The sequence below is a fragment of the Mangifera indica genome, chromosome 2 (assembly GCF_011075055.1).
Source record: "Mangifera indica cultivar Alphonso chromosome 2, CATAS_Mindica_2.1, whole genome shotgun sequence".
Classification (NCBI taxonomy): Eukaryota; Viridiplantae; Streptophyta; class Magnoliopsida; order Sapindales; family Anacardiaceae; genus Mangifera; species Mangifera indica.
In genome coordinates, this window is record NC_058138.1 from 11,738,699 (window position 1) to 11,763,807 (window position 25,109).

Consider the following 25,109-nt stretch of genomic DNA (forward strand, 5'->3'; position numbering starts at 1 on the left):
AAAAACCTATATACCCACCCAAAGTTTAATCTATTAGGACACATGCATATATTTTCTATTAGAGTTAAAGGGTAAATTCATCATTTTATCAATGATAATAAAATAATTAAAATTTTATCTCATTTTCCTCTTTTAATTTGGAAAACTAATATTTTTTCTTTTAATTAAGTTTTAAATAATTCGTTTTTTTTTCCCTAAAATTCAACCACTTTCTTTGGCGACAACTGACCAACGACGGAGGAGTCTTCATCCAAAGATCGTCCTTTAGACGATGATCGTTGTCTAAGTATGATAATTGTTATATTATCATTTAACGATTATCATACTTGGACAATGCTTGTCATTTACCCTCCACCCATGTCGGTCGCTAGTGGCCAAATAGATGATGAAGAAAAAATTAGGGATTTAGGGGGAAAGGAGTCATTTTTCAAAGTTTAGGTACAATAGTTAAATGTTAATTCTTAAAATATGAGAGAAAAAATGAGATAAAAATTATATATTTTTTAATATTATTATTAAATAACGGTTTTACTTTTGTACTTAATAAAAAATCTAAGGACAATTTAGGATTAGATGAGTATTTGAGTTTTTCATCTGTCATGAGTATATTTTTGAGTTTGAGTTAAAATTTATGTGGGAAATAGTCCTTTGCCCTAATGAAAAATATGTTTGTAAAAAAAGGTCTCTAAAATTTACATATGGGAAAAGTACCAACATGTATATATAGGTTTAATACAACATATCGTTAATAATATGTTTTTAAAAATATGACACTATTACAATAATTTTAGTACTATTCATGAATCTCCTATTCAAAATTAATATAACAATTCAAACGTAAAACATTTAATTAACTATTAAATCTAATATAACATAATACATAATTATACATTTTTATATAATAAGTAATATATTAGCCAGTTGAGAAAAATAAACAAATTAATCAATTTGAGTTTTAAACTTTAGATTAAAGTGAATATTTGTAAAAGTCATAAGAGAGTAAAATACAAAATTAAGACTAGGAATTAAAAAAGAAATACAGTTAGATTTTTTTTAAATAATAATAATATTTTAATAAATAATAGAAAATAGATGAAATAATTTTGTATTTTAAATTTAATTAAAAATTTAAAAATATGATAAATATAAAATACAATAAATATTTTATGTTTAATATAAAAATAATATAAAATATATATTTAATTCATTTTAGATTTATAATTTTTTTCAACATATTTAACATACGAATAATATAATAACATAAATAATAGGCTAATAATATGTGTATGTAAAAGAACAGCGCACTCTTCTCGAAAGGGCCTTACTTAAAAAGAGGTAACTGTTACTTCCGTTTGATCTGGACGGTCAAGCCAACTCCCAAATCGGCTAATCTGTAAAATTACTCGAGTAGAGAAAAACACACAGAAGGAGAGAAGACAGATATCGTAAAAGCAACAGCGCCATGGGAGACACCGTCGACGAGGATTTGCTTCTCAAGAGCTTCTTCGCCGAAGTCAGCGAAGTTGAAAGAGATAATGAAGTCGTCAGGTCCCTCTCACGCACTCTCTGTTAATTCTTACATTCTTCTTCGTTTGTTTGATTGTTATTGTTCGATTTTTTAATAGGAGACTAGGGTTTCTGGTGTCAACTTACCTCTGAATTTTTATATATATTTGTGAAAGTTAAGATCATTTAATTTGCTTCTGATTAGTAGCTGTTGGGGTTTCAAAAGAAAATTTGATATTTTCATTTAATTTAGAGTAAGACAATGTGCTTTTATAATCAGTACCAATTTGGGAGTTATTCTAAGTTGTATATATCAAAAACAGTAGTCCATGCAATTTATTGGGTATCATTTTTATTTCGTATGAATTCCAATTTGAGTTTACAATAGAAATAGATTATCTTTTTTTTAATGTAAATTTGTAGAATGTGGCTAAAATGCCAATGTATCGACTCATTGACAAATAAAGTCTCACTCTATTCTAATCAAAGATCAATTCTATAAATCAAAGGTATGCTACCATCGAAGGCTAAGGTACATATGTCAAAGTTGCTAGGGTGAGGTGGTTATACAAAATCATATACTTTATTTGGTCTAGAATCTTTGCCCTAGAATTCCCATTTTAGTGATTTTAGACTCATCACACTCATAAAGGTAGATAACAATTGTAAAACTTCTAATTCTTAGTAGTGAACATAATTTTGAGCTACAATAAATCCTTATATCTCTCATATATGGCTTTTTCATATAAATGTGGATTCTATCTTATTTAGTAGTTCCAAAACCTTGACCATTAATGTAAATACGTACATATAAGTACTATAGAGGAGATTAAAATGGTTATATAAATAAAATAAAATTTTATTATTAAATAATCATTAACATTTATTTAGAAACTCACTATGCTAGTTGGGTATAACCCTAACAACTATGTTATGAAATGAGGAACATTTCGCACTCAAAATCTCAAATTTCAACAAATTATGACGTATAAAATATTTTGAGAAGCACTAGTCTCAAGTAATGTGTTAAACCAAGATGTTCTCAATGCATCCCAATTAGAAATTCGAAATATATGTAAGGAGGGTAGACATGCACGGTCACGTGGGGGATTGCATGAGGAGATTGAGAATGTGCTGTCATGCATAGTCACGTGGGGGAGTGCATGAGAATATCAAGGATGTGTTGTCAAGAAGTGGTCCAAGCTAATGTCCACAATATGCATAAGAATAGGTCTTGTAGTAGAATTGGCCTTTCATTGTGGATAATGATTAGTCTATTGTGGCTTTGTTAGTCACTAATTAAAGTCCTTATTTTTAGCAAGTGTGGTCGTGAGTTTAGGAGTAGTAGTTAAATTTTATGTATTTAAATTCTTCAAAATTCAATAAAAAAGAATCATGCTTTTATCCAAAATTCTGTGGTTGGTTCTCACTCCAAGAGAATACTGTAGACTTAAGATATATTACTTGGCTTTGACTGGGACCTATCATAATGTTAAAATATGAACAACTTCACCTCCATGCTAACTTGCATATATTGATTTATGTCCATTTTGGAATTGTTGTCATTTTCTTTTATTCACTTATGATTTAACTTTATAAATAATAAATTTTGAAAAATATTTACAAGGTTTTTATTTAGGCTAATTTTTAAGAGAAATTATATAAATGACACTATTTTGGATAGGAAATTGAAAACGAGCACTTTTGAAAACCTTTTTAACAAATAGCATAATCCGAAATATTGCACAAATTTGAAGGATGAAAATGATCTCATTTGTAAATAAATTCTAAACATTCACTCGTATTTTCGAACTCATCCTAACCATTTCTTCCATTGAAGACTTTGAAAACCCAAATTATAAAATGATATTGTTATTCGATTTGACCTTGTGATTTAGATTATTTGATTTGCATTTTGAATTTTGTTGTGTTGTTGTAGATTTTGGATTTTTTATGGACTTGTTGGTTGAAGATGTGTGGGTTGATAGTCGTTTGATGGTGCAAATTTGGGTGATTCTAATGGTTTGTCAATGGAAAATGCACAAGGACCTCTGTTTTTGACTGACTAGGGTATAAGCTAGATTTAACGGCTTGGACAACCTAAGGTTGAAGATAACAAAAACTAGTCAAAATCGATGAAAACCAACCAATATGTGGGTGTCTAACACTTTCATACTTGGTAAAATTATAATGCCCTCTATCAACCAATTTAGTGTTTGATACACCCTTATTGGTCAATTTCCATCCGGTGTTGGTCATGTTTCATCGTTATCAACTTTAGGCTACCTAAACTACTGAATCCAGCCAATATGCAATTGCATGTTTCATAAAAACATCAAAGTCCTTCAATTTTCAAAGTTCCTATCTAAACATCAATCCAAACAATCAATATTAACCACCTATCCACATAAATATACTTTGATATGGTAGAGATTTTACTAATTTAGATTGTGTTAGATTTTAATGGTTGAAGAATGAGTTTTAGTTTAAGGTCAGAGAAAGAGTCAAAAAGGCCATTTCCCTTTGTAAAATAGAATTATGCTATATTGTGAAAGATTTTTCATGAAGAGTTAATTTTCAATGAAGACCTCAAAATACTGCTATTTAAAATAATTCTCATTTTTAAACTGTCTTTTTTTTTTTCCCCTCTTGTTTAGGAGACTAAATGTGGTATATGTATAATGATTAAAAAAGTTCCTTGAATAATATTCTTTGATTCTTTAATTATTTTAATAATTAAAGTTTAAATAAAAATTTCAAATTTCAAATAATAAATTATTTATAATCAACCTTTATTATAGCTACTCTTCAAATTTATTTCCTTAGTACTTTTTTTTAAGTCTTAAACTATAATATCTTGAAGCCAAGACATAAAATAGTGTAAAGAATCAGCTTTCTTAAAGAGTAGATATGACATGTAGCTCAAATAAGAAGTAATAAATTCTATGGGCATTTAATTTGCTTTTGATTAGTAGCTGTTGGGGTTTCAAAAGAAATTTTCACGATATGTTCATTTAATTTAGAGTAACACTATGTGCACTTACAATGAGTACCAATTTGAGTGTTATTTTAATTTATATATATTAAACACAGTACTTCATGCAATTTAGCAGGTATCATTTTTTTTTCTTATTTATTCCAATTTGAGTTTACAATAGAAATATTTTATCTTTATTGTTTTTTATGTAAATATATATTGTGGTTAAAATGTCAATTCTGTAAATGAAATGGTAGGACAAAACAAAAAATACAATTAAATAAGAATTTGAAGCTGATGTTGTTTTGAATACATCAGGGAGGGATTTTAGAAGAGTTAATATATATGTGCTGCATTTTTAGGCAATATGATATTATAGTTTTCAAATGCTGGTGTGAAGATGGGAGGGTTCATATACTTGCTAGTGACTCAGGCTTTTTTTTTTTTTTTCACATTTGGAGATATCTTAGAGTCATCTATTTGGGAGGAATGATGAAAATATATCAAAATTTTATTTGACTTGAGAACAGTCAAACCATAATGAATGTGAGGAAAAAATGTGTACCTTCAACTATCGTAAAATTTTATGTTAATTAATTTATTGATGAAACTAAAATAATCTCTCATTCATGGTTGCATAATCACTTAAAAAAGAAAGATCAGAGATGTAGATATGCTATTCAGCACATCATTTCTGTTCTTCATTTCATAATTTAGGGTTTATACTGATTATTTTAGCAGGATTAGCACTAGGTGAATAACGGTGTGTGAATTTCAGTTTGTGGAGTGTGATTAATAATAAAATGATTAGTTCTTAAAGTAGATTGCAGCCATATTGTTTAATCAATAGCCTTCAAAAACTTACCTTCAAGAACAACCAAGAAACTCCTAGAACACTTCATATTCACTTTTTTTAAAGGTTAAAGGATTTTTAAATTTTCATTCATTTGTTGACATACAATGCTGTCTCATTGAGTATTTATCCCAAAAACATTTCACACGAGCACTGGATTAATCCCCGGACATTAGAGCAACCCTCTAAAAACACCCTAATGGTTAATATAATCCTAGAATGGGGTGAATAGGATTATTTAAATCTTAACGCAAATTAAAACTCCTTCTCTACTCCCTCAATGCTAGACTCCATTTTAGTCATGCTTTGATACTTGGTGATACAATCCTGACGTATTTTACCTCACAATAGCAACCCTTCTACTTCCTTTCAACCTAGAAAATTTCCTACACAACTCCTCTTCAATGATAGTTAACACACGTGCAATGTTCCAGCACAACTAATAATCAACTCAACTCAACACAAATATATACAAATAATAGCAATTCAACACAACTTTCATTGATTGAATCTCCACTAGAATGTTCAAAACCATTGGAATCCAATAAAATAGTTACCCACAATAAAACAGTAACCCCTACAATTGCCAGGCTTTTGGAGATGCCGACTCTTTCCCCCTATTCTGCTCTTTTGGCTTTTGATTTCTTGATTCCCTTCCCACTGTTGTTTACCTTGTGTAACCAACTCTCTAGCTCCCTTCTTACCCTTTTCAACTTCCTCACATATGTTTTTGTCGCCATCTGTCAATCCCATGCTCCTTCCACTTGTCTCTACTTGTTTCTTTAGTTATAATCTTCTAGAAGTATTAACATTAGTCCTAACATCTTGTCATGTCTTACTCTCACATTTTCTTTAAGTCTCCCTCAATGCCACAGTATGTTTATACATGTTCTCACTGTAGGAGTATTTTTGTTCTTTTTAATTCTTTATTTTTTTTTTGGAGAAATTAAGATCTTTTTCTTTTTTTGGTTGATATGTATAAATTTATGTACCATTCGAACAATTAAATATAACAGAAATACAAATTATTCATATTTTATCATGGTATTAGGATCAAACGTTTTTGTCAGTATTCATTATATTGACATACTCACGCTATCACCTATGTGAAAAAATGAGTTCATTAGTTCGGGTACACTCACTTTTTCACCTACGTGGAAAGATGAATTTATTAGTTCGGATATACTCAAACTTTCACTTATGTGGAAAGATGAATTCATTAGTTTAGTTACACACACTTTCACCTACGTGGATAGATGAGTTCATTAGTTCGGTATACTCATACGTTCACCTACATAGAAAGATGAGTTTATTAGTTCAATACGCTCACACTGTCACTTACGTGGAAAGATGAGTTCAATAGTTTGTTATACTTGCATTGTCATCTTGTCATTGGCATCATCACTTATTGCATTATATTACAAACTCAATTCAGCAAATTCTTTGCCTACTTGAGTTTGAGGGGGGATGTTAAAATATATTTCAAATATATAGTTTCCTATGTTAGAATTTATCTTGAATATATGGTTTACTAGGTTGACATATATATTCTAAATATATGTTTTCCCTTTTTACATTATTGTTTATTAATCATATTGATTTTTATTTTCTTATATAAGATTTATGATATGTATAAATTTATGTATCATTTAGATAGTTAAATATACCAAAAATACAAATTATTCATATTTTATCATCTCATAATGTGGATATCCTTTCCATTTTCTTTTCATAATTTGAGGAAGCTGCCACCTTGCTTGAACTTCTGTAGATATTCTCCTCATGCACACTGTTACCTAAAACAAAGAACCTCTGTGGAGGCTTATGCCCCCTTGATTTTGTTTTACTTCTTGTAGGTTTTTTGTCTTGCTTGTTAAAAGCGCTTAATTCATTATTTAATACTAGCTGTAAATAAGTATAGCCAGCTATTAATGGATTAGGGACTGAATTTCTTGCAATGCCTTTTGAGCCAAGATTTCCCGAGGTTAAATCAAGGAAGAGCCACACTTGTAGAATAGTAAGAATTTTGGATAAAACACTGATTTGTTTGCTGCTAGAAATCTATTTACAATGAGTTTCTTCCACCCTTCTATAGCTCTAAGTTGACCTGTTTTATTTTCTTTGTCTTTTTAATGACAAGTACAGTACTAACAAAAATTTTCTAGATAACTTTAAAACCTCATATACACAGTCAAAGGTACTGGTTTTTCTATGACTTCATGGACTGTTGTCTTACAAGAACGTAATTGATTCTTGACCCCAAACTCAAGTAACAGTACTCTTTTGCATTTATAGTTTACTTGACTTTTTGACCACACATTTATTAATTAAATTTTATCACTGATATTTTTTAATGCCTGCTCCTTTATCCCCATCCTCCCAGATTATAGGACTCATTTTCCCCCACACTGGGAAGGATCTCTTATCTTTATTTTTGTGTTTCTCTTTTGACTGTACGATGTCAACTCCTTTGAATCTTGCACACTTCATGTAACATGTTTTCTTTTTAATTGTTTCTGTTGTTTATTATGCTCAATGCTAATTAATCTCTTCTTCTTTATGAAAAACTACTAAAATTTAGGATTCTATCGTGCTTCAAGCTGAATCCGTTTGAGTACTTAAATCTACCATTTGATGCATCTCCAGATAATATAAAAAAGCAGTATCGTAAGGTAATTGTTTTGGAAGACAGAAAATGAAAAACGGCTGGATATAAATTTTCTGACTATTTCTTATCTCTAGAGTTTACCAGGGGTTGACACATTTGTGTGTGCAACATTTACAGTTATCTTTGTTGGTTCATCCTGACAAATGCAAGCATCCACAAGCAAAGGAAGCTTTTGCAGGTCAGCAGAACCCCACTTCATACCTTGTTTACAGAGAATAAAGATATCATATTTGGCTTCTCATCTTACTACATTGCTTTTTTATGGCATTTTACTATCCTATGTGATAAGTACTGAGCACTAAAAGTTCAGTTTGTAAGGGACCAGGATATCTTCAAGTTATTTCTGTTTGATCATATGGTTAACTGTTAAAAAAATCTCCTATCATATTGTCATGGTGTTTTGACCCTTCAGGGCCTAATGGTTTAAACCAACCTTTAAAGGTATGGTCTTGTGAGATATTAATTTTATTTCTTAGATTGATGGATTGTGGGAACTTAGGTATAGAGCTTACTTTAAATTTCTAGGAAACTAGATTGGTACCTTTTCATGAAGTATAAACCTACATGTCCCAGATAGTCAGTTGTTGATAATGTCATGTATACTTGAAGGCGCTTTATATCGAAATAAGTTATCCACTGGCAATGTTTGAATTGGGACTTATGGCTAAGACTCTTTGCCTTCTGTGCTTGTGTTTTGGGTGTGTTCACAGTTCTAACTATTTAAATCATAACCTAAAATAATGCTACATCTGGTCCAAACTTGGCTGTATGCATATTCTAGATGCCGTAGCTTTCTTTTCTTTTTGGAAAAAGTAAAGAGGGTATACGAAGGTTGACATATTGTTGAGTTGACGAATTATCTGAAAGATTTTAAGTTATGATTTAAATGGCGGTTTATGGGTATTTGCACCGGTCTTATAAGTGGCAAACTCAACATGTATTTGCTTTTCTGTTTATCTTTTTACTTTTTATAATGGATACAAAGTTTTTAATGGGCAAAAAATTGATAATGGAAGTATTGCTTTATATCAGGAAGATATTTGTCATGATAACGGTGTGCTTATATCTCTCTCATCTAGCAAATGCAAATGCTGTCAGCAAATCTAGGCAGGTCTGTGGTTGCCTTGTGTAGAAATCCTTTTCACCGAAACCTTCAAGATGGGAAACTTGATTTTTTGAACCTTGTGAAATTATATTTTCCATCTTTATTTAGAGTGGGCTTATCTGTTATCTTCAATGTTGTGAAGTCTCCAGGTCTAGATTTTTGGTTTTGATAAGATACAAAATCAAACCATCAATTGATAAAGAATCTAGGTTTTTTAAACTTCTTGTCTAATCATTAATCAAAATTCATTTCTAATATGATCTTTTTGGTCATTTAATTGCAAGAATTTATTTTGTTTGTTGAAGCTAATTATTTAAAAGGGATATCTGTTCTTGCCAACTATGAAAATTAGACATTTTAATGGAGTTAATATACCTTGTGATGTCATTGACTATTTGGAAGGAGGAAAGAATGAATTTTTAATAGTATGGAGAAAAGAGAGGGTATAATTAGGGGAGAAGAACTAGAAAAGGGGAGAAACATAGTAACCTTTTTGGGAGAAAGCTGAAATTTATTTTGAATGATAAATCGCATCTGAGAACAACAGTAGCCAAACCCTCTGTTTATGGGATGCCAAACGTAATAAAAAATAGAGTAATTTTCTAAACTACCTTCTACATAACAAACCCTTTACCGAAAACATAAACATAATAAAAATAGAACTAAATCACTAAATTATCCAGACACTTCTTTTCATTTTGCTTCTCCATTACATGATTATTGAGTTATACATATTAGGTTAGGATTTCTCTAAAATAGGATTATGATAAATTAGGTAATTGTATCGTGTTAAAATAGGAATGTATTGATACTCCTTCCTAAATTAGGATTTTTACTCCCCTATATAATGATTGTAATTTTTTCTTATGAAATATTGAAAATTACACAATTGTTCTTGTGTTACATGATATTAGAGTCTATATTAAGTTTCTAAAATTTTTTTGGTGTCTTCAAGTCCCTTTTTGGCTGTTTTCTCTGATCACTGTGTTTGTTTCCTTATTTGATGGTCATGCCTATATCATTGTGATCGGAGCTGTCTCACTGACAAACCTTTAGAAGAAGTGTCTCCATTCGCCGCTGCATGCGCCTCCACACGCCGATTATTCTCTCGATAGCTTCCGTTGCCGATCTCCTTTTCCTACAACCGTGCAGCGATACCACCTCTCCTATTGGACTCAGAAGACGCCAACTAGTGTATCTGGGATAACCTTGCCATCATCAAACGCCAAAATTAGCCACACACGCTAGCTGTTTCCTTCTCGGTTCAACTACTCCGATCTGCTTTTCCGACGCACATGGACTTATATCGCTAACTCATCTTCTCTAGTCATCCACCCTCTTGTTCATTGCCAATCGTCTCCATCATCGTCGAAAAACAGTCTTTGCTGGATTTTTCCTTCTCTCTAGGCTGTGTTCGCTCTTCCAACCTTATTTCCAAGTGCTCTTCACTAGCATTCCTTAATTTCTGATTGATTTCTCCGTCTTGTTTGGTTAATATGGCTATCGAGAGTTTTAAATTTGGATCTTTCTCGTTTCTCTCTCTTCTTGTTATTACAACCAAAAAATTAACAGAAAGTGCCAACTACACCTCCTGAGCTGTCTCAGTTGAATTGTGGTGCATAGGGCAAGACCTCGAGGATCATTTAATTACCCAGGTTGACAATATTGAGGCAAATAAGTTGACATGGAAGAAAACAGATGCTTTGTTATGTAGTTTGCTTTATAATACGATTGATTCTCAATTCCATCCTATCTATAGGGCCTACAGAACCTGCTTGAGATATGGACTTAAGCCAAACGCCTTTACACTAATGACATCTAGAGATTTTATTCTGTTGTGTCCTCCCTTGTCAATCTAAAACAACAAGAAATGGGCATGTCTGAGTTTCATGGTCGAATAGCCTCCTTGAGGGTAGAGTTCAATTCATTGACATCTATTGGCAAAACTGTCATCGAAGAGTTGGCTTAGCGGGATAAATTCTTTAAAATGGTGTTCACCATTTCTGCTATTTATCTAGATCTTGCCTTAGTTTGGGATCAAATTCTGTCTAGTGCTACTGTTTCCACTCTGAATGATGTGTTTGTTCCACTGTTCCGGGTCTCTTCTAATAGCATAGGATCTGAATCTATAGCTCCTGATTCCTCTGCTTTGGCTTTCAATTCTCAACATAATCTAGGTGCTCGAAGAAATAGGGGAGTCGACCCAGATGTAGTTACTATAGCTGGTGGGAGCATACTAAGAAGAAATGTTATAAATTGCATGGCAACCCACTCAGAATGCAAATATTGCACAAGCCCAATTAAGTCATTTAGCAAGTCAACTTGAAATGTTTACAGGCCAATCTTCTCAGCCCTCTTTGACTCTTACAAGTGTTGATTATGAAGAATATCTACAATTTCAGGCCACCAAACAGTCATCCCAATCTTCAGTTGCCTCTCTTGCTCATTCTGGTAATTTGGTTGTCTGTCTCACTCAATCTTCTAACTTGGGACCTTGGGTCCTAGATTCTGATTACATATCTGGTAACTCTAAATTATTTTCTCATTTAGTTCATTCCACATCTTTATCGTCTGTCACTCTAGTTGATGCTACACAAGTTTTGGTTAAAGTTGTGGGCTCTGCCCAGGCATTACCTTCTTTATCTTTAAGATCTATTCTTTATCTTCCTTACTATCCTTTTAATCTTGTGTCTGTTAGCAAACTTACGTGCACCTTGAATTTTATAGTTACTTTTACTAAAGACTCGGTCTATTAAGTGTATCTTCCTAGGTTACTCCTAGCTTTAGAAAGGTTACAAATGTTATTGTCCCTTTACGCATCATTACTTTGTTTCTGCCAATGTTACCTTTTTTGAGTCGTTGTTTTACTTTTTTTCTCCATGTAAACCGTTGTGTATCACAAACATTTTACTTATACCTACTTTGATCCCTTTTCTTGGGCTCACACCTCCACCCGATCCACTCTTCAGCTCATTGCTTGTTTTTGCTCTACCCTCGCCTAGTCTTGTTGTTTGTACTCATATTGTTTCCCTTGCTCCGGATGCTGGTACTCCTATTGCTTCAGATGTTGTTCCTGACTCTTTTCCTGTGTCAGCATCTACACCTTCCATAGGCTTGTCTCCTCATGACTAGTTTCCCATTGCCATCAGAAAAGGTGTAAGGTCTTTTCGTAACTCTCATCTTGTTTATAATTTCCTAAGCTATTATCATTTATCCTTACCATATTATGCCTTTGTGTCTACTTTATCCTCTATTTCTATTCCTAATTTTGTCTGTGAGGCACTTGCTAATCTCGGATGGTGATAGGCTATGGTTGATGAGATGGGTACACATCACAATGGTCCTTGGGATCTAGTTTTGTTGCCCTCAGGATAATCCACTGTTGGCTATCATTGGATTTACATTGTTAAGGTTGGGCCTGATGGTCAGGTTGATCGCCTTAAAGCTCGTCTAGTTGCCAAGGGTTGCACTCAAGTCTATGGTTTGGATTATAATGATATTTTTTCTCCGGTAGCCAAGATGTCCTCAATTCTATTGTTCTTATCTATGGCTATCATTCGTCATTGGCCTTTGTTTCAATTGGATATTAAAAATGTTTTTCTTCATGGTGAGCTGCAGGAGGGGATATATATGGAGCAACCGCCAAGCTTCGTTGCTTAAAGAGAGTCTAGATTGGTTTGTAAACTTTGACACTCCCTATATGACCTAAAACAATCTCCACTTGTCTAGTTTGGACATTTTAGCACAATTATTCAAGAGTTTAGAATGATTCGCAATGAATCTGATCATTCTGTATTTTATATGCATACATCACAAGAAGAGTATATTTATCTTGTTGTTTATGTCAATGATATTGTTATCACTGATAATAATTAAGAGGGTATCGATCAGTTAAAGAAACATCTATTTAATCATTTTCGGACTAAAGACTTGGAGCTACTTAGATATTTCCTTGGGATAGAAGTTGTTCAGTCTAAGTTAAGTATAGTTATATCTCAAAGAAAGCATACCTTGGATATCTTGGAAGAGACGAGGATGTTAAATTGTAAGCCTATTGATTTTTCTATGGACCCTAATACTAGATTTGAGTCAAGATAGAGGGAGTCACTCGTAGATCCTGGAAAATATCGAAGGTTAGTAGGCAAGCTTAACTATCTTACTATCATGAGACCAGATATCTCCTTTTACGATTACTGTTGTCAGTCAATTCCTCGAATCTCCGGGTGACCCTCATTGGGATGTAGTTATTCGAATCTTGAGATATATTAAGAGAGCACCAGACAAAGGGTTGTTGTATGAAGATAAAGGTTATACACATATTGTCGGATATTCTAATGCAGATTGGGCAGGTTCTCTATCTGATAGGCATTCAACTTTAGGATACTATATCCTTATTGGTGGCAATTTAGTCTTATGGAAAAGTAAGAAACAAGATGTTGTTGCTAGATCGAGTGTAGAAGCAGAATACCATGCTATGACATTGGCTACCTGTGAACTTGTTTGGTTAAAACAATTGATTCAGAAGTTAAAATTTAAACAGATATCTCAAATGAAGCTTTTTTGTGACAATCATACAGTACTTCATGTTTCTTCTAATTCAGTTTTTCACGAAAAGACTAAACATATAAAGATTGATTGCCACTTCATTTGGGAAAAGGTCTTGTCTGGATGTATCACGACCAATCATGTCAACTCCAACGATCAACTTGCAAATATTCTCACTAAATCTCTTTGGGGTTCCCGTATCGAGTTCATTTGTAACAAGCTTGGTGCATATAATTTATATGCTCTTGCTTGAGAGGGAGTGTTGAGTTGTGCATATTAGGTTAGGATTTCTCTAAAATAGGATTATGATAAATTAGGTAATTGTATCATGTTAAAATAGGGATATATTGATAATCCTTTCTAAATTAGGATTTTTAATTCTCTATATAATGATTGTAATTCCTTCTTATGAAATATTGAGGATTACACAATTGTTCTTGTGTGTTACAATGATGAACCAAATTTTGTGTCACCTATCAGGGACCTTGGGCTGCCTCTACAACTGTTAAAAGAAGGAAGTTACTCCTGCTAGTTTGTTGGAATATCAACTCTTTCCAAGCTTTTGGGGAAGAAATTGAAAACCTAGTTGTTGTTGATGTTATAGATTTGAGGCATAACTGAGACTGCCTTCAGTTTAATTTTAATTTCTAGTTTAGCGTCACCTAAGGAAGATGCATTAAGTTTTTTTAATCAATTTCTTATGAGATGTGCTAAGCTGTTAATGTATTTGCATATTGAAATCACACTTACACCCTAACTTGTAATTTAGTGTTTTTGATTTGTTATGCATGGTCTTGTTAATGTTTCCCACATTATATTGCTGTTATTGCCCTCTTCAAGTTATGCACTGGGGGTGTCTGGATAAATTCAAACATTTTTTTTTTTATAAATGTTTTGAGTGGTTTGTAATCATAAAGTTGTTGACCGTGAGCAGCACTGGCAAAAGCACAGCAACTACTGGGTGATGAACAAGAAAGGGATTATATTCTTACTCAAGTTAATGCAGCAAGAGGTCAGTATTGTGTTCTCATTATTTTCTTTTTGCTTGAGTTTAACTGTCTTCTCATTTCACTTCATTTCTAGAGGAATTTCATGATGCAAGTTTGGTTATTCATTCGTGTTCATACTTGGCTAAATACTTTATGAATTATATAGCTTATTATTAGGTTTTTGTATGAACTGTGTCATTGGGACAGCTAATTCCCATGGGCATATGTGGACTGTCTTGTGTCCTGATTTGTGGCATAATTCCACTTTTCTTTTTTACTTCTGTTCAAGAGTATGAATTATAATTTCTTTATACATCGATTTTTTTATATCCTTTCTTAAATACTAATTTTTGTATTCTGCAGAAGAACTTAGGGCAAAGAGAAAGAGGCAGTTGAAGAAAGATGCAGCCTCTAAAATAAAGTCCTTAGTTGATGAGGTATGTGAGAAATCATGGGTCTGTTTGTATCCTTTGTTATATTTTATACAGATCTTCATTGAGTTATCTGTAGTCAATATGGACAAAAAAAAATTTCTTGGAGTTAGATTTCAAGATTTAGATCTAATATAATCATTACATCGAGGGTTGATATAGATTATTTAATATTTTAAAGAGTTGAGTCAAAATGTTTTCTTAATTACTTTAGAGGCTGGGGGTTGCAACTTACTTTTTGTAAATTGCAAAGCTTCCTAGAAATTCTTTATATATTTGCCACATTTTAGTACAGGACTACAGGTTAGGATGTTTTTCTCCTCTGCTTTACTGAATAAGTTAAAGGGGCTTCTGGTGCTCTTATTACCTCCAAACTTTGTGATATGAGACAAAGCACAGGGTTCCATCATTACGAACTTCCAATCATTTGTACCGAAATCATTGTGGCCAATTAGATGTTACTTTCGGTTTTAATGTGCAAAATCATATATATCTGTTTTGGAGAATTTACAGAAATTTAAGTGAAACTCTCATGGTTATTTTCCATTGTTTAGGTTACTTTTTGCTCAGTTTGTGTAGTAAGTATGACTTACAGTCTGATGGCATGGTCCATTCCACTTGTGAATTGTTTGTTTCAGTACCAATGTGATAATAAATTGACAAGGGTGACAATACCATCAAAGATTTAATTGAGCTTGCATAGGGGAGCTCCCCATGAAGGTTATCCTGCTAGGCAGACCTCTCAACTAGTAGGAATTTGGGATATAGTTGGGAATGAGGCATGCGAACCACAAGGAGAGCATGAGGAGGACTCTCATAGCGGGACCCTCTTACCGCGGGTAGTTCATTGCTTCCCCCGGCCCTCAAAGGCAAAGGATTGGACTAACGAGTGCTCTTCCCTCATGTTGAGTTGCTTGGACTGACTGACTGAGTTGCTTGGACCCCTTTATGACTTTATGAATGTGTTGTTAATCTTTTGAGCTTATGTCTCTTCCTGAGAAGTAATTGCTGTGCCGGTGACTCCACTTGGTTGTTCTAATTTGTATATTGTTTGTATTTTAAATTACTGTTTTCATTACCATATTCCATTTAACAATGTCCTAATCTTCCATTCAATCTGTGGAATTTGACCACTCTGTATGATATAGGGAAAATATGAGCAACAGTATGAAGAGTCGGAGGTGTTTAGGCAGGAGCTGAAATTGAAGGTTCGAGAAATATTAACAGAACAAGAATGGAGGAGGAGGAAAATGCAGATGAGGGTATCCTGAATGCTGATTGTTTTCTTGTGTTCTTTATTCTTTTTTAATTTAAGTCTTATGGCTTGCCTTCATTTTGTTCTTATTGTTGTAATGTAGATATCAGAAGAGGAAGGTAGATTGAAAAAGGATGAAGAGGAACAAAAAGAAATGTGGAAGAGAAAGCGTGAGCATGAGGAGCAGTGGGAAGGAACTAGAGAACAAAGGGTTTGTTCTTGTTTTTTATCTTTTTCTTTTCTGTGCATCTGATGTTTCACCTAACTGGGAAATTGTTAGTTTAGTAAATTAACTAATTGGAGCAGAGTGGTTTTAAGTAATTTGATGTGTGGTTTCTCATTTTGTATTATTCTGAAATTAGTAATTTGCCGTACCCAAAGTGTTGAAAATAATTCAACACATGACCTGGTGTCTATTGCTGTAATTTAGGGCATGCTCTTTTGTAAAATGTTTCAATTTGCAATGGTTGGATTTTCATGGAAGTGCCCCTTCAGTTGTACTACTTTAGGTCAAACCAAACAATGCTAGACATAGTGACAAATAGGATCAGAGCACATGAATTTTTAGCTTTTACATTCAGTATTTCAAGCAATAGGATGATTATCTTCATCAACATATGGAAATAGAGATATATTTGTCTAAATATTATGTCATACTTTAGACATGTTGCTAAGCTTACGAGTGTTAGTAACATAAAACAGTGATAAATGTTTTTAAAACTTGTTTTGCTTTATTGGACTAAAATTGATCTCCTTTTCATTATATATTAATGTCAGGTTTCAAGCTGGAGAGACTTCATGAAGACAGGAAAGAAGGTAACATGATGTATTAGTAACTGTTTAAGATGAAACAGTCTATCTGAATTAATAATATTAAGTGAGATTTACCTGAAACAATGGTTTTGACTATTGTTTATATGCAGGGAAAGAAAGGAGAAATTAGACCCCCAAAGCTCAAGACAGAGGATCCCAACAAATCATATGTTCAAAGGCCTGTAAAGCGAGGTTAACTGACCAGGTGAGTTTTCAAGGCTTTAGATGTAGAGTGAATTGTATGGATTCATAGCCATGTCTGTGAAAGGACTCATTACTTCTCAGAAAGAAGCCTTTGAGCTTGTCTTCTGCCCCAATAAATGAAGCTAAAGTGGGGTTTGGGATTTGTTCCTTAATAGGTTAGAAGAAATGAAGGAGAATGTATAATGCGTATATCTATCTATGGGCTATAGGAGTAAGCACCTTTATCATTATAGTATTGGATAACTAATTATTGTGCCCACAAGAAGATGACAACCCATTTAATATGTAGTTTACTATTGGCAAATTAGGTGGTGTAATTACAAACTTTTCAGCATTCAACTAAACAAAAGCAATACATGGCAAAATAACTCACAATATGCAAATGTGGTTATTATTTGTGTAGGTAGATGAATATCTACAATTATTTTAATATGAATAGAGATGGAGTCATCGAAAACATAAGGATTATATTATGATTTTATTAGATCATTGTTTGCCCATGATTCTCTTACCTTTTTAGTTCTCTCTTAATCATCTTTTTCGGCAACAACTTGGTCCACAAATGAACCCTGTTTTATACAAGTTGGATCAAGATTAATATCAACAGCCACATAATCATCTTTGAAGATTCTAGTATCTTTTGTTTAGCTTGTTTTGTTTGGCATCTTGGCCATCATGGTGCTTCTTTAATGCAAAATCGTTTGTAGTAATTTTGCAATATTGAAATGGCCATTAAGAGAAGGATGAGCTAACTACAATTAAGCATGTCATTAATGATATGATTGGAAGATTCCACATCAACATCACAATATTAATTAAGCAAAATTCTCTCAAGAAGCTAAGCCTACAGAGACGGAGTTAGGACCAAAATTCTTTGCAATATTGTTTTGGTTATTTTGCCTAGCAGTATAATTTTCGTTAATTTTTTTATAATACATATATACAAAGGGAACTTATCTATAGCATGCTCTCCTCGTGGTTCGCATGCCTCATTCCATTATAAAATGGCTAATTTTAGTTTAGAACTAATAAAGTGAACTTATACAAAGTGAACTTTATTTTAGTTTAGAACTAATAACCGAAGATAATTGTCAGAAAGTTGGGAGCTTTCTTCGTGTTATATATTATTAATTTTCAAATGGTTAACCCATTGGTAAATACATCTAGTCATTGACCTCTGTTAGACACATAAGATGCGTAGATTAGTCCAAGTTCCAGCCTTTGCATAATAAAATGAGTGCCCACTTCTATGTGCTTTGTTCAGTCATGTACTTGGTTATGGTTATGGGTCATGTGCAAGATTAGTGGGAGTTAATAAAGATAGCAAAGATTCAAATATCCGAGACATTAAAAAAAAAAAAAGAATTATCTTTGTATCAGTAAAAAATACAAATTCTTGATGGTTATGGGTCATGAGCACAATATAAGCTCTAAATTATTTAAATTTTCTCACGTTTTTTTATCTTTGTTATGCCTATCCACTTGTATATGAAGCAATCATACAGATACAAATTAATTCTCTTTTTCTTAAGTTTTGTTATAGGATCATAGCTTTTATCCTCACACAAGTTCCCTTTTTTTTTTTTTCATTCAAAGATTTATTTATTTATTTATTTTTTTGCTACACCAACAAGGTTTAGCTCTTCCATTCCCACTATTTCCAAAACCGTAGCCGTGTCCAACACACCACAAACTTATAACTATTAATGTTGCTGCCCAACTCCCAAGTTTGAGTGCTACAAACTACTCATGGAAGACCACTTTCGAATCTTTTCTGATTGGTTATAATTTATTAGGGTATATAGATGGTAAAAATCCTTGCCCACTGATAAAGACTTCCTCCAAATCAACGTATACTATTTGGGTGCGATAAGACAAATTAATACTCCTTGATATTTTGGCCTCCTGCACTGAATCAATTGTTCCTCTTATTTCAAAAGCTGCAATCTCCAAAATAACATGGGAAACTTTGCAACATTTGTTTGCAACCAAATCATGATCTTGCATAATGAAATTGCGAGAAAGCCTCATGATCACTCCTAAAGGTAGCCGAACAATGGCAGAATATCTTCACTTTGTCAAACTTATGGTTGATTAACTTGCTCACATTGATACTCGCCTTAGTGATGATGAAATAACTTCACCTGTTCTCAACAACATTGGTGTTGACAATAAAGACATTGCCACCTCTATTTGATCTCGTGAGAAATCTCGTTCATTCCTTGAATTGCATGATATGCTAATCATGCATGAAAATTATCTCAAGCGATTAAAGAGCACCAATGAACCCATGATAGTGACTACTAATTTTACTAGTCGAAGGAATTTACAAATCAACCAACCCAGCAACAACCATAAGGCAATCAATATTATTCAATCAATAGTTCTTCCAAAAAATATAATAAAAACCGATAACAATGCCATTTTGACAAGTCACCAATCACCTATCAAATATGTGATCAACATGGCCATTCTTCAAAACAATGTAGGCAACAACACTTCTTAGATCCTCAAACTATCTACATCTCTACTTCTAAATTAGGAAGTAAGCCTTGGCTTCTTAATTCTGGAGCCTTTTATCATGTCACTGGTGACCTGGCAAACCTATCCCTTCATTCTAAGTCTGATGGACTTGATGAAGTGGTTATTGGTGATGGCTCAGGCTTGCATATCACACACATATTGACTTCACTTATTTTAAAACAAAAAGTTTTACCTTTAAACTTCATGATGTTCTCTGCGTTCTTTTACATAAAAAACTGAAGTGTCAACCTTCGCCTTTCGTCATGATAATAATATTTATATCAAGTTTTTTCCTAACTATTTTCTATAGTGTGATCGGTTCAAAGGGGCGACCCCTTCTTCAAGTACAAAATAAGGATGACATGTATCTGTTGAAATATTGGGTTGGCCATTTGTAATTAATACTTAGAATTCTTTCTTTTCTTCCTTGATAACATAATTATAAGAACTAGTTTAATAATATAAATTATGCTTAATTATAGGAATTGGCAAATTATAGACAACATGTATCTTTAGGTACCTATCCCTGTATATGAATATATAAAAACTCATTGGAATAACAATGAAAATCAATTATTTTCCATCTATTAAAGATGGTATCAGAGCTTAAACCTTGAATCTGAATTCCCACCTATAAAAAAACCCCTGGAATTTAAACTTTAAATGCACCTTGAATTAGAAAATTCTCTTTTAACTCACTGGAAGTTACTTGCCCAAACCACTATTTCAATCAACCTCAATTCTTTGAATTTTTTTAATTTTCTTGATTCTCCCATAAAAAAAAGAATGAAAAAGTTATTGAATCCTCCACAACAATGTCGCTGTCTGTTATTGTTTAATCTGAAGGAGCATTTAATGCAAAAATCAGTCTAAATAAATCAAACTATGATGTTGATGATATTATAGCATACAAAAAGTCAATTGAGCGGCAACAGGTTCATTTGTTTATTATTGGACTAGATGTTGATTTTGAAACAATTTGTAAAGAGATATAACACAAAGAACAAGTTCCTGATTTGGAGGAATGTTATGCTTTGACTTGTCATGAGACAGTGCACCGTATCACTTTAAAAGATGAGACTAAAAACATTAAAGCTTCTGCCATGGTGGCTTGCAACTAGTCCAACAAACAAGAATTATCAAAGTTCAGTCATTCTAAGACCTTCAATGGTGTTGATAAATCTACCTACAAATGCATTCACTACAGTCAAACTAGTCTTACCAAGAGTAAATTTTTTGAACTTGTGGGAAATCCAAAATGGTGGAATCATAGTTGTGATACACGAAAGAGAAATTACAAAAAGACTTCTACTATTGTAGTTATGGAAATAAAGACAGAAGATGAAGAAGTAAATAAAGCCTCAACATTGATAATGAGTACAAACAAAAGTGGTAAAGTTTTAAATATTTCTACACATGTTTTTAATAGTACATGGATAATTGATTCTAACGCTACAGATCATATAACATTTTATTCTAGACATGTCTTATCTCTTAACCCATCCAAAAAAAAGTTTGTATGTGCTACCAGTGTTACAACCACCCTAGTTATTGGGGAAGGATTGTATCCCATACTAATAATTTGCATTTAAATTCTATTTTAGTTGTTCCATCACTAAATTACAATCTTTGTCAATTTCTTAAATAATCTTGACCTTATCTTGCGTTGTTATTTTTTACTTGATTTTTGTTTGTTCAAAGGCATTTAAGCAAGACAGATGATTAGTTATGATGTTAAAAGAAGACAATTGTACTATTTGGATGTTGCTTTATTGATTTCAAACAAGTTGCAACGAGCATTAGCTATAGATAATTGTTAAGGGGAGAAAAAGAAGACACATATTTGGTTATAACATTGATGTTTAAGGCATACTTCATTTTCTTATTTAAAAAAATTATTTCCAAATTTAATTGAAAAGACTAATGTTTTTAGTTTTCAATGTGATATTTGTGAATTAGAAAAAAAACCATCTTGCTTCATTTCCTTTTACCTTACGTAAAAGTCCAATTTCTTTTATGATTATTTGTTATGATGTTTGGGGTTGATCTAAAATACTACTTTGAGTGGATCTCATTGATTTGTTGCTTTTATTGATGATTATACTAGGATGACTTGGTTGTGCTTGATGAAATCTAAAAGTGAGGTAAAATTATTATTTCAAATATTCCACCAAATTGTTAGTACCCAATATAACTCACATATTCAAGTATTACGAAGTGATAACAAAGGTGAATACAAAAGTTCTAAACTCCAACAATATTTAGAAGCACAAGTAATCATTCACTAAACTAGTTGTTCCAATTCACGAAAACAAAATGGGGTAGCCAAGTGCAAAAATCAACACTTGTTGGAGGTTGTTCAAGCTTCATTTATAAAAGCTCACATGCCATTATGCTATTGGGAGAAACACTTGCCTCTGCTACTTATTTGATCAATTGTGTACCTTACAACCCTATAAACTTCCAAAAACCATTTCAGAACGTTATGAAGCAATCAGTGAACTGATTGTCCCAAATCTACTCCTTATGTTTTTGGTTATGTAGCATTTGTATACCTTTATATACATAAGTGCAACAAACTAACTCCTCAAGCATTGCTATGTATCTTTCTAGGTTATGCTACTCATAATAAAGGGTATTGATGCTACCATCCTCCCACTCAATGAATTTTTATCACAATGGATGTCTTTTTTATGAAGATTCCATGTATTTTCCCTCCAAATCTAAACTTTAAAGGGAGTATCAAGAAGAAATTTAGTTTCTAATGTATGATTTTGAAGATGATAATCAAAATATGAGTGACTTGGACATTAGGGGTATGAATTTAGAGTTCAATGGTGATTAAACCATTTAATCAAGAAGTGAGTGCGTTGGATTTGAGTGATACAACTTTAAATTCAAGTGATAATAACACTTAAGTTATGTTTCTAACTGAACCTAAGTCTAAACTTGAATTTGAATCCCTTATCCCATAATCAGTCATAACACTAAACCACTTGTTGTCTAAAGATGTTCCTGAGCCACACAAAAAACAATCACCATACCATAGGCATTCCTAAACCCATATATGAACACGAGCTTTCTTGTAAAGTTAAATATCCTATGAGTCATGATGTGTCTAACCATTGTTTGTTTGAATCTAATATATCATTTGTAAATCAATTATGTACTGTATCTGTTCCTAACAGTGTGCAAGAAGTTTTAGATGGTCTTAGATGTAAAACAATGATGAACAAAAAGATGAAATTTCTAAAAAAAACAAAAATTGAAACTTGGGAACTTGTCAATCAATCCCCTAGAAAGAAACTAGTTGGATGTCAATGAATTTACACTGTAAAGTACAAAGTTAAATATACAATTGAACACTTCAAAGCAAGACTGGGGGCAAAACGATACACTTCAACATATAAAATTGATTATATGGAGGCATTTGCACCTATAGCAAAAATAAATATAGTTCGAGTTTTACTATCTTTAGTTGTAAACTAAGATTGACCATTGCAATAGTTTGATGTCAATAACGCCATTCTACATGGTGAATTATCAAAAGAGTCTATATGAATCTCTTACCAGAATGCATAATGTCATACAGGAATAGTTAAAATGTATGCAGATTAAAAAAAATCATTCTATAGGTTAAAGAATCTTTGAGAGCATGGTTTACAAGGTCTATGACAACCTTTGGTTACTAATAGAGCAATTCAAACCATACTTTATTAATGAAGAAGAAGCAAATAAAAATTACTGCACTAATTGTATATGTGGATAACATGGTGGTCACAAGGATCCTAGAGGTTAGCTTGAGTGATGCAGCGAAAGACCCTCTTTGTGAAAGGCCAAGGTTTGACAAGTATGATCTCTTGTTTGAAAAACTTAAATTAATTAATTTGATATTGAATAGTGAGGTATTACAATAAAACAAAACCCTGAATTATTCGATGCAGTTGGGTAAGGTTTCCTAATCATTAAAAAAAAAATGGTGGTCACAAGAAATGATATAGATGAAAGAAAAACTCTACTAGAGTACTTGTTTGAAGAGTTTGAAATGAAAGAACCATGTCCTTTGACATATTTTTCAGGATTGAAGTGTCTTGATCTAATGGAGAAATATTCCTATCTCAACTAAAGTATGTCTTACACTTATTACTTGAGACTACTATATCAACAGGTCAATCAAATAATATACTAGTTCAAAAAGGCCTGAAGTTATGTATTAAGACAAATCATGTACCAATTGACAATGAAGATACCAAAAACTTGTTAGGAGATTAATATACCTAGTGCACACAAGACCATATATTGATGCAAATTAGGTTAAATTGGTAGATGACAAACGATTTACTTCAAGTTACTTTACCTTTGTGATTCAAGTTACTTTACCTTTGTGAGAGGTAACTGTTTCATGTTAGTCGAATCACGTATCATATTATATATTAAAAACTTAATTTTTCATATTATATATTGTATTATATCATAAGATATATTTTTTTAAATAAGATAATAAAAAATTCTACAAAATACTTTTTTAATACTCTACATTTTGTCTTCCACTTCATATTAATGTGACCAATATTTCTAAAACATAAATGAAATACTAAAATTATTTTATCAAATTGTGACTCGCTTAGTCAAGAAAAGAATAAAGGAAAAAAATCTTGAATTAAACTTTATCATGAAAAATAAGTAATGTAATAAATAAATAAATAAAAATATGCAGTTATATATTAAATATCAAACTTTACAATAAAAAAATCATTTCTACTTTTAGCTTTAACATATCTTTGAATATTATATCTATTAACCAAATGACAATAATCAAAACATTTCATACTCAACTTTTTACTCTCAAATCTTAATGATTCAAATGTAAAAAATAATTATTAGAAAAATATCAAGCCAAAAACATAATGTCTTTTCTCTTAGCCATTCATATCATCCCCAAGATTAATGTCAATTTTTATATCTCCACTAGTGTTATCACTATCATGCAAAATGGATAACACATCTTCCTCTTCATTTTCTCTATCTTCTTCATTCGTAACTTACATTTCATTATCATCAACCACTTTTCCTTTTCCCTTTTTTGTTGATAGCATTCAAGTTCATTGGTCATATTAAAAAATCATCAAACCATCAATATATATAGTATATTCAATTATTTATGAAAAAGATTGCTAGATTAACATCAATGTATGATATACCTATAGTTCTTTTGTTGCTAAGAACACCTTTATTTATGT

The 25,109-nt window shown here is 32.2% G+C and overlaps 1 protein-coding gene across 2 annotated transcripts; it reads left to right on the forward strand.

Annotated features, from left to right (window-relative positions):
• Positions 1–1,325: 1,325 nt before the first annotated feature.
• On the forward strand, positions 1,326–17,723 carry LOC123209728 (dnaJ homolog subfamily C member 8-like). 2 transcript variants are annotated; one of them, XM_044627859.1, is made up of 10 exons: positions 1,326–1,548; positions 7,918–8,008; positions 8,122–8,182; positions 14,589–14,666; positions 15,007–15,080; positions 16,223–16,336; positions 16,433–16,540; positions 17,107–17,145; positions 17,253–17,347; positions 17,502–17,723. In XM_044627859.1, exons 1-9 carry the CDS (start codon positions 1,463–1,465, stop codon positions 17,337–17,339), a joined length of 738 nt encoding a protein of 245 aa, XP_044483794.1. In that variant the 5' UTR covers positions 1,326–1,462; the 3' UTR covers positions 17,340–17,347; positions 17,502–17,723. The 2 variants fall into 2 exon arrangements, with proteins under 2 accessions (XP_044483794.1, XP_044483792.1); XM_044627857.1 differs by having other exon boundaries at positions 1,327–1,548; positions 17,253–17,723.
• Positions 17,724–25,109: the final 7,386 nt, after the last annotated feature.

Coding starts and splice junctions, on each gene's coding strand:
- LOC123209728 (XM_044627859.1), top strand. CDS start 1,463: ATGGGAGACACCGTCGACGAGGATTTGCTTCTCAAGAGCTTCTTCGCC. Junction 16,337..16,432: donor GGAGGAAAATGCAGATGAGG/GTATCCTGAATG, acceptor GTTGTAATGTAG/ATATCAGAAGAGGAAGGTAG. Junction 17,146..17,252: donor TCATGAAGACAGGAAAGAAG/GTAACATGATGT, acceptor GTTTATATGCAG/GGAAAGAAAGGAGAAATTAG.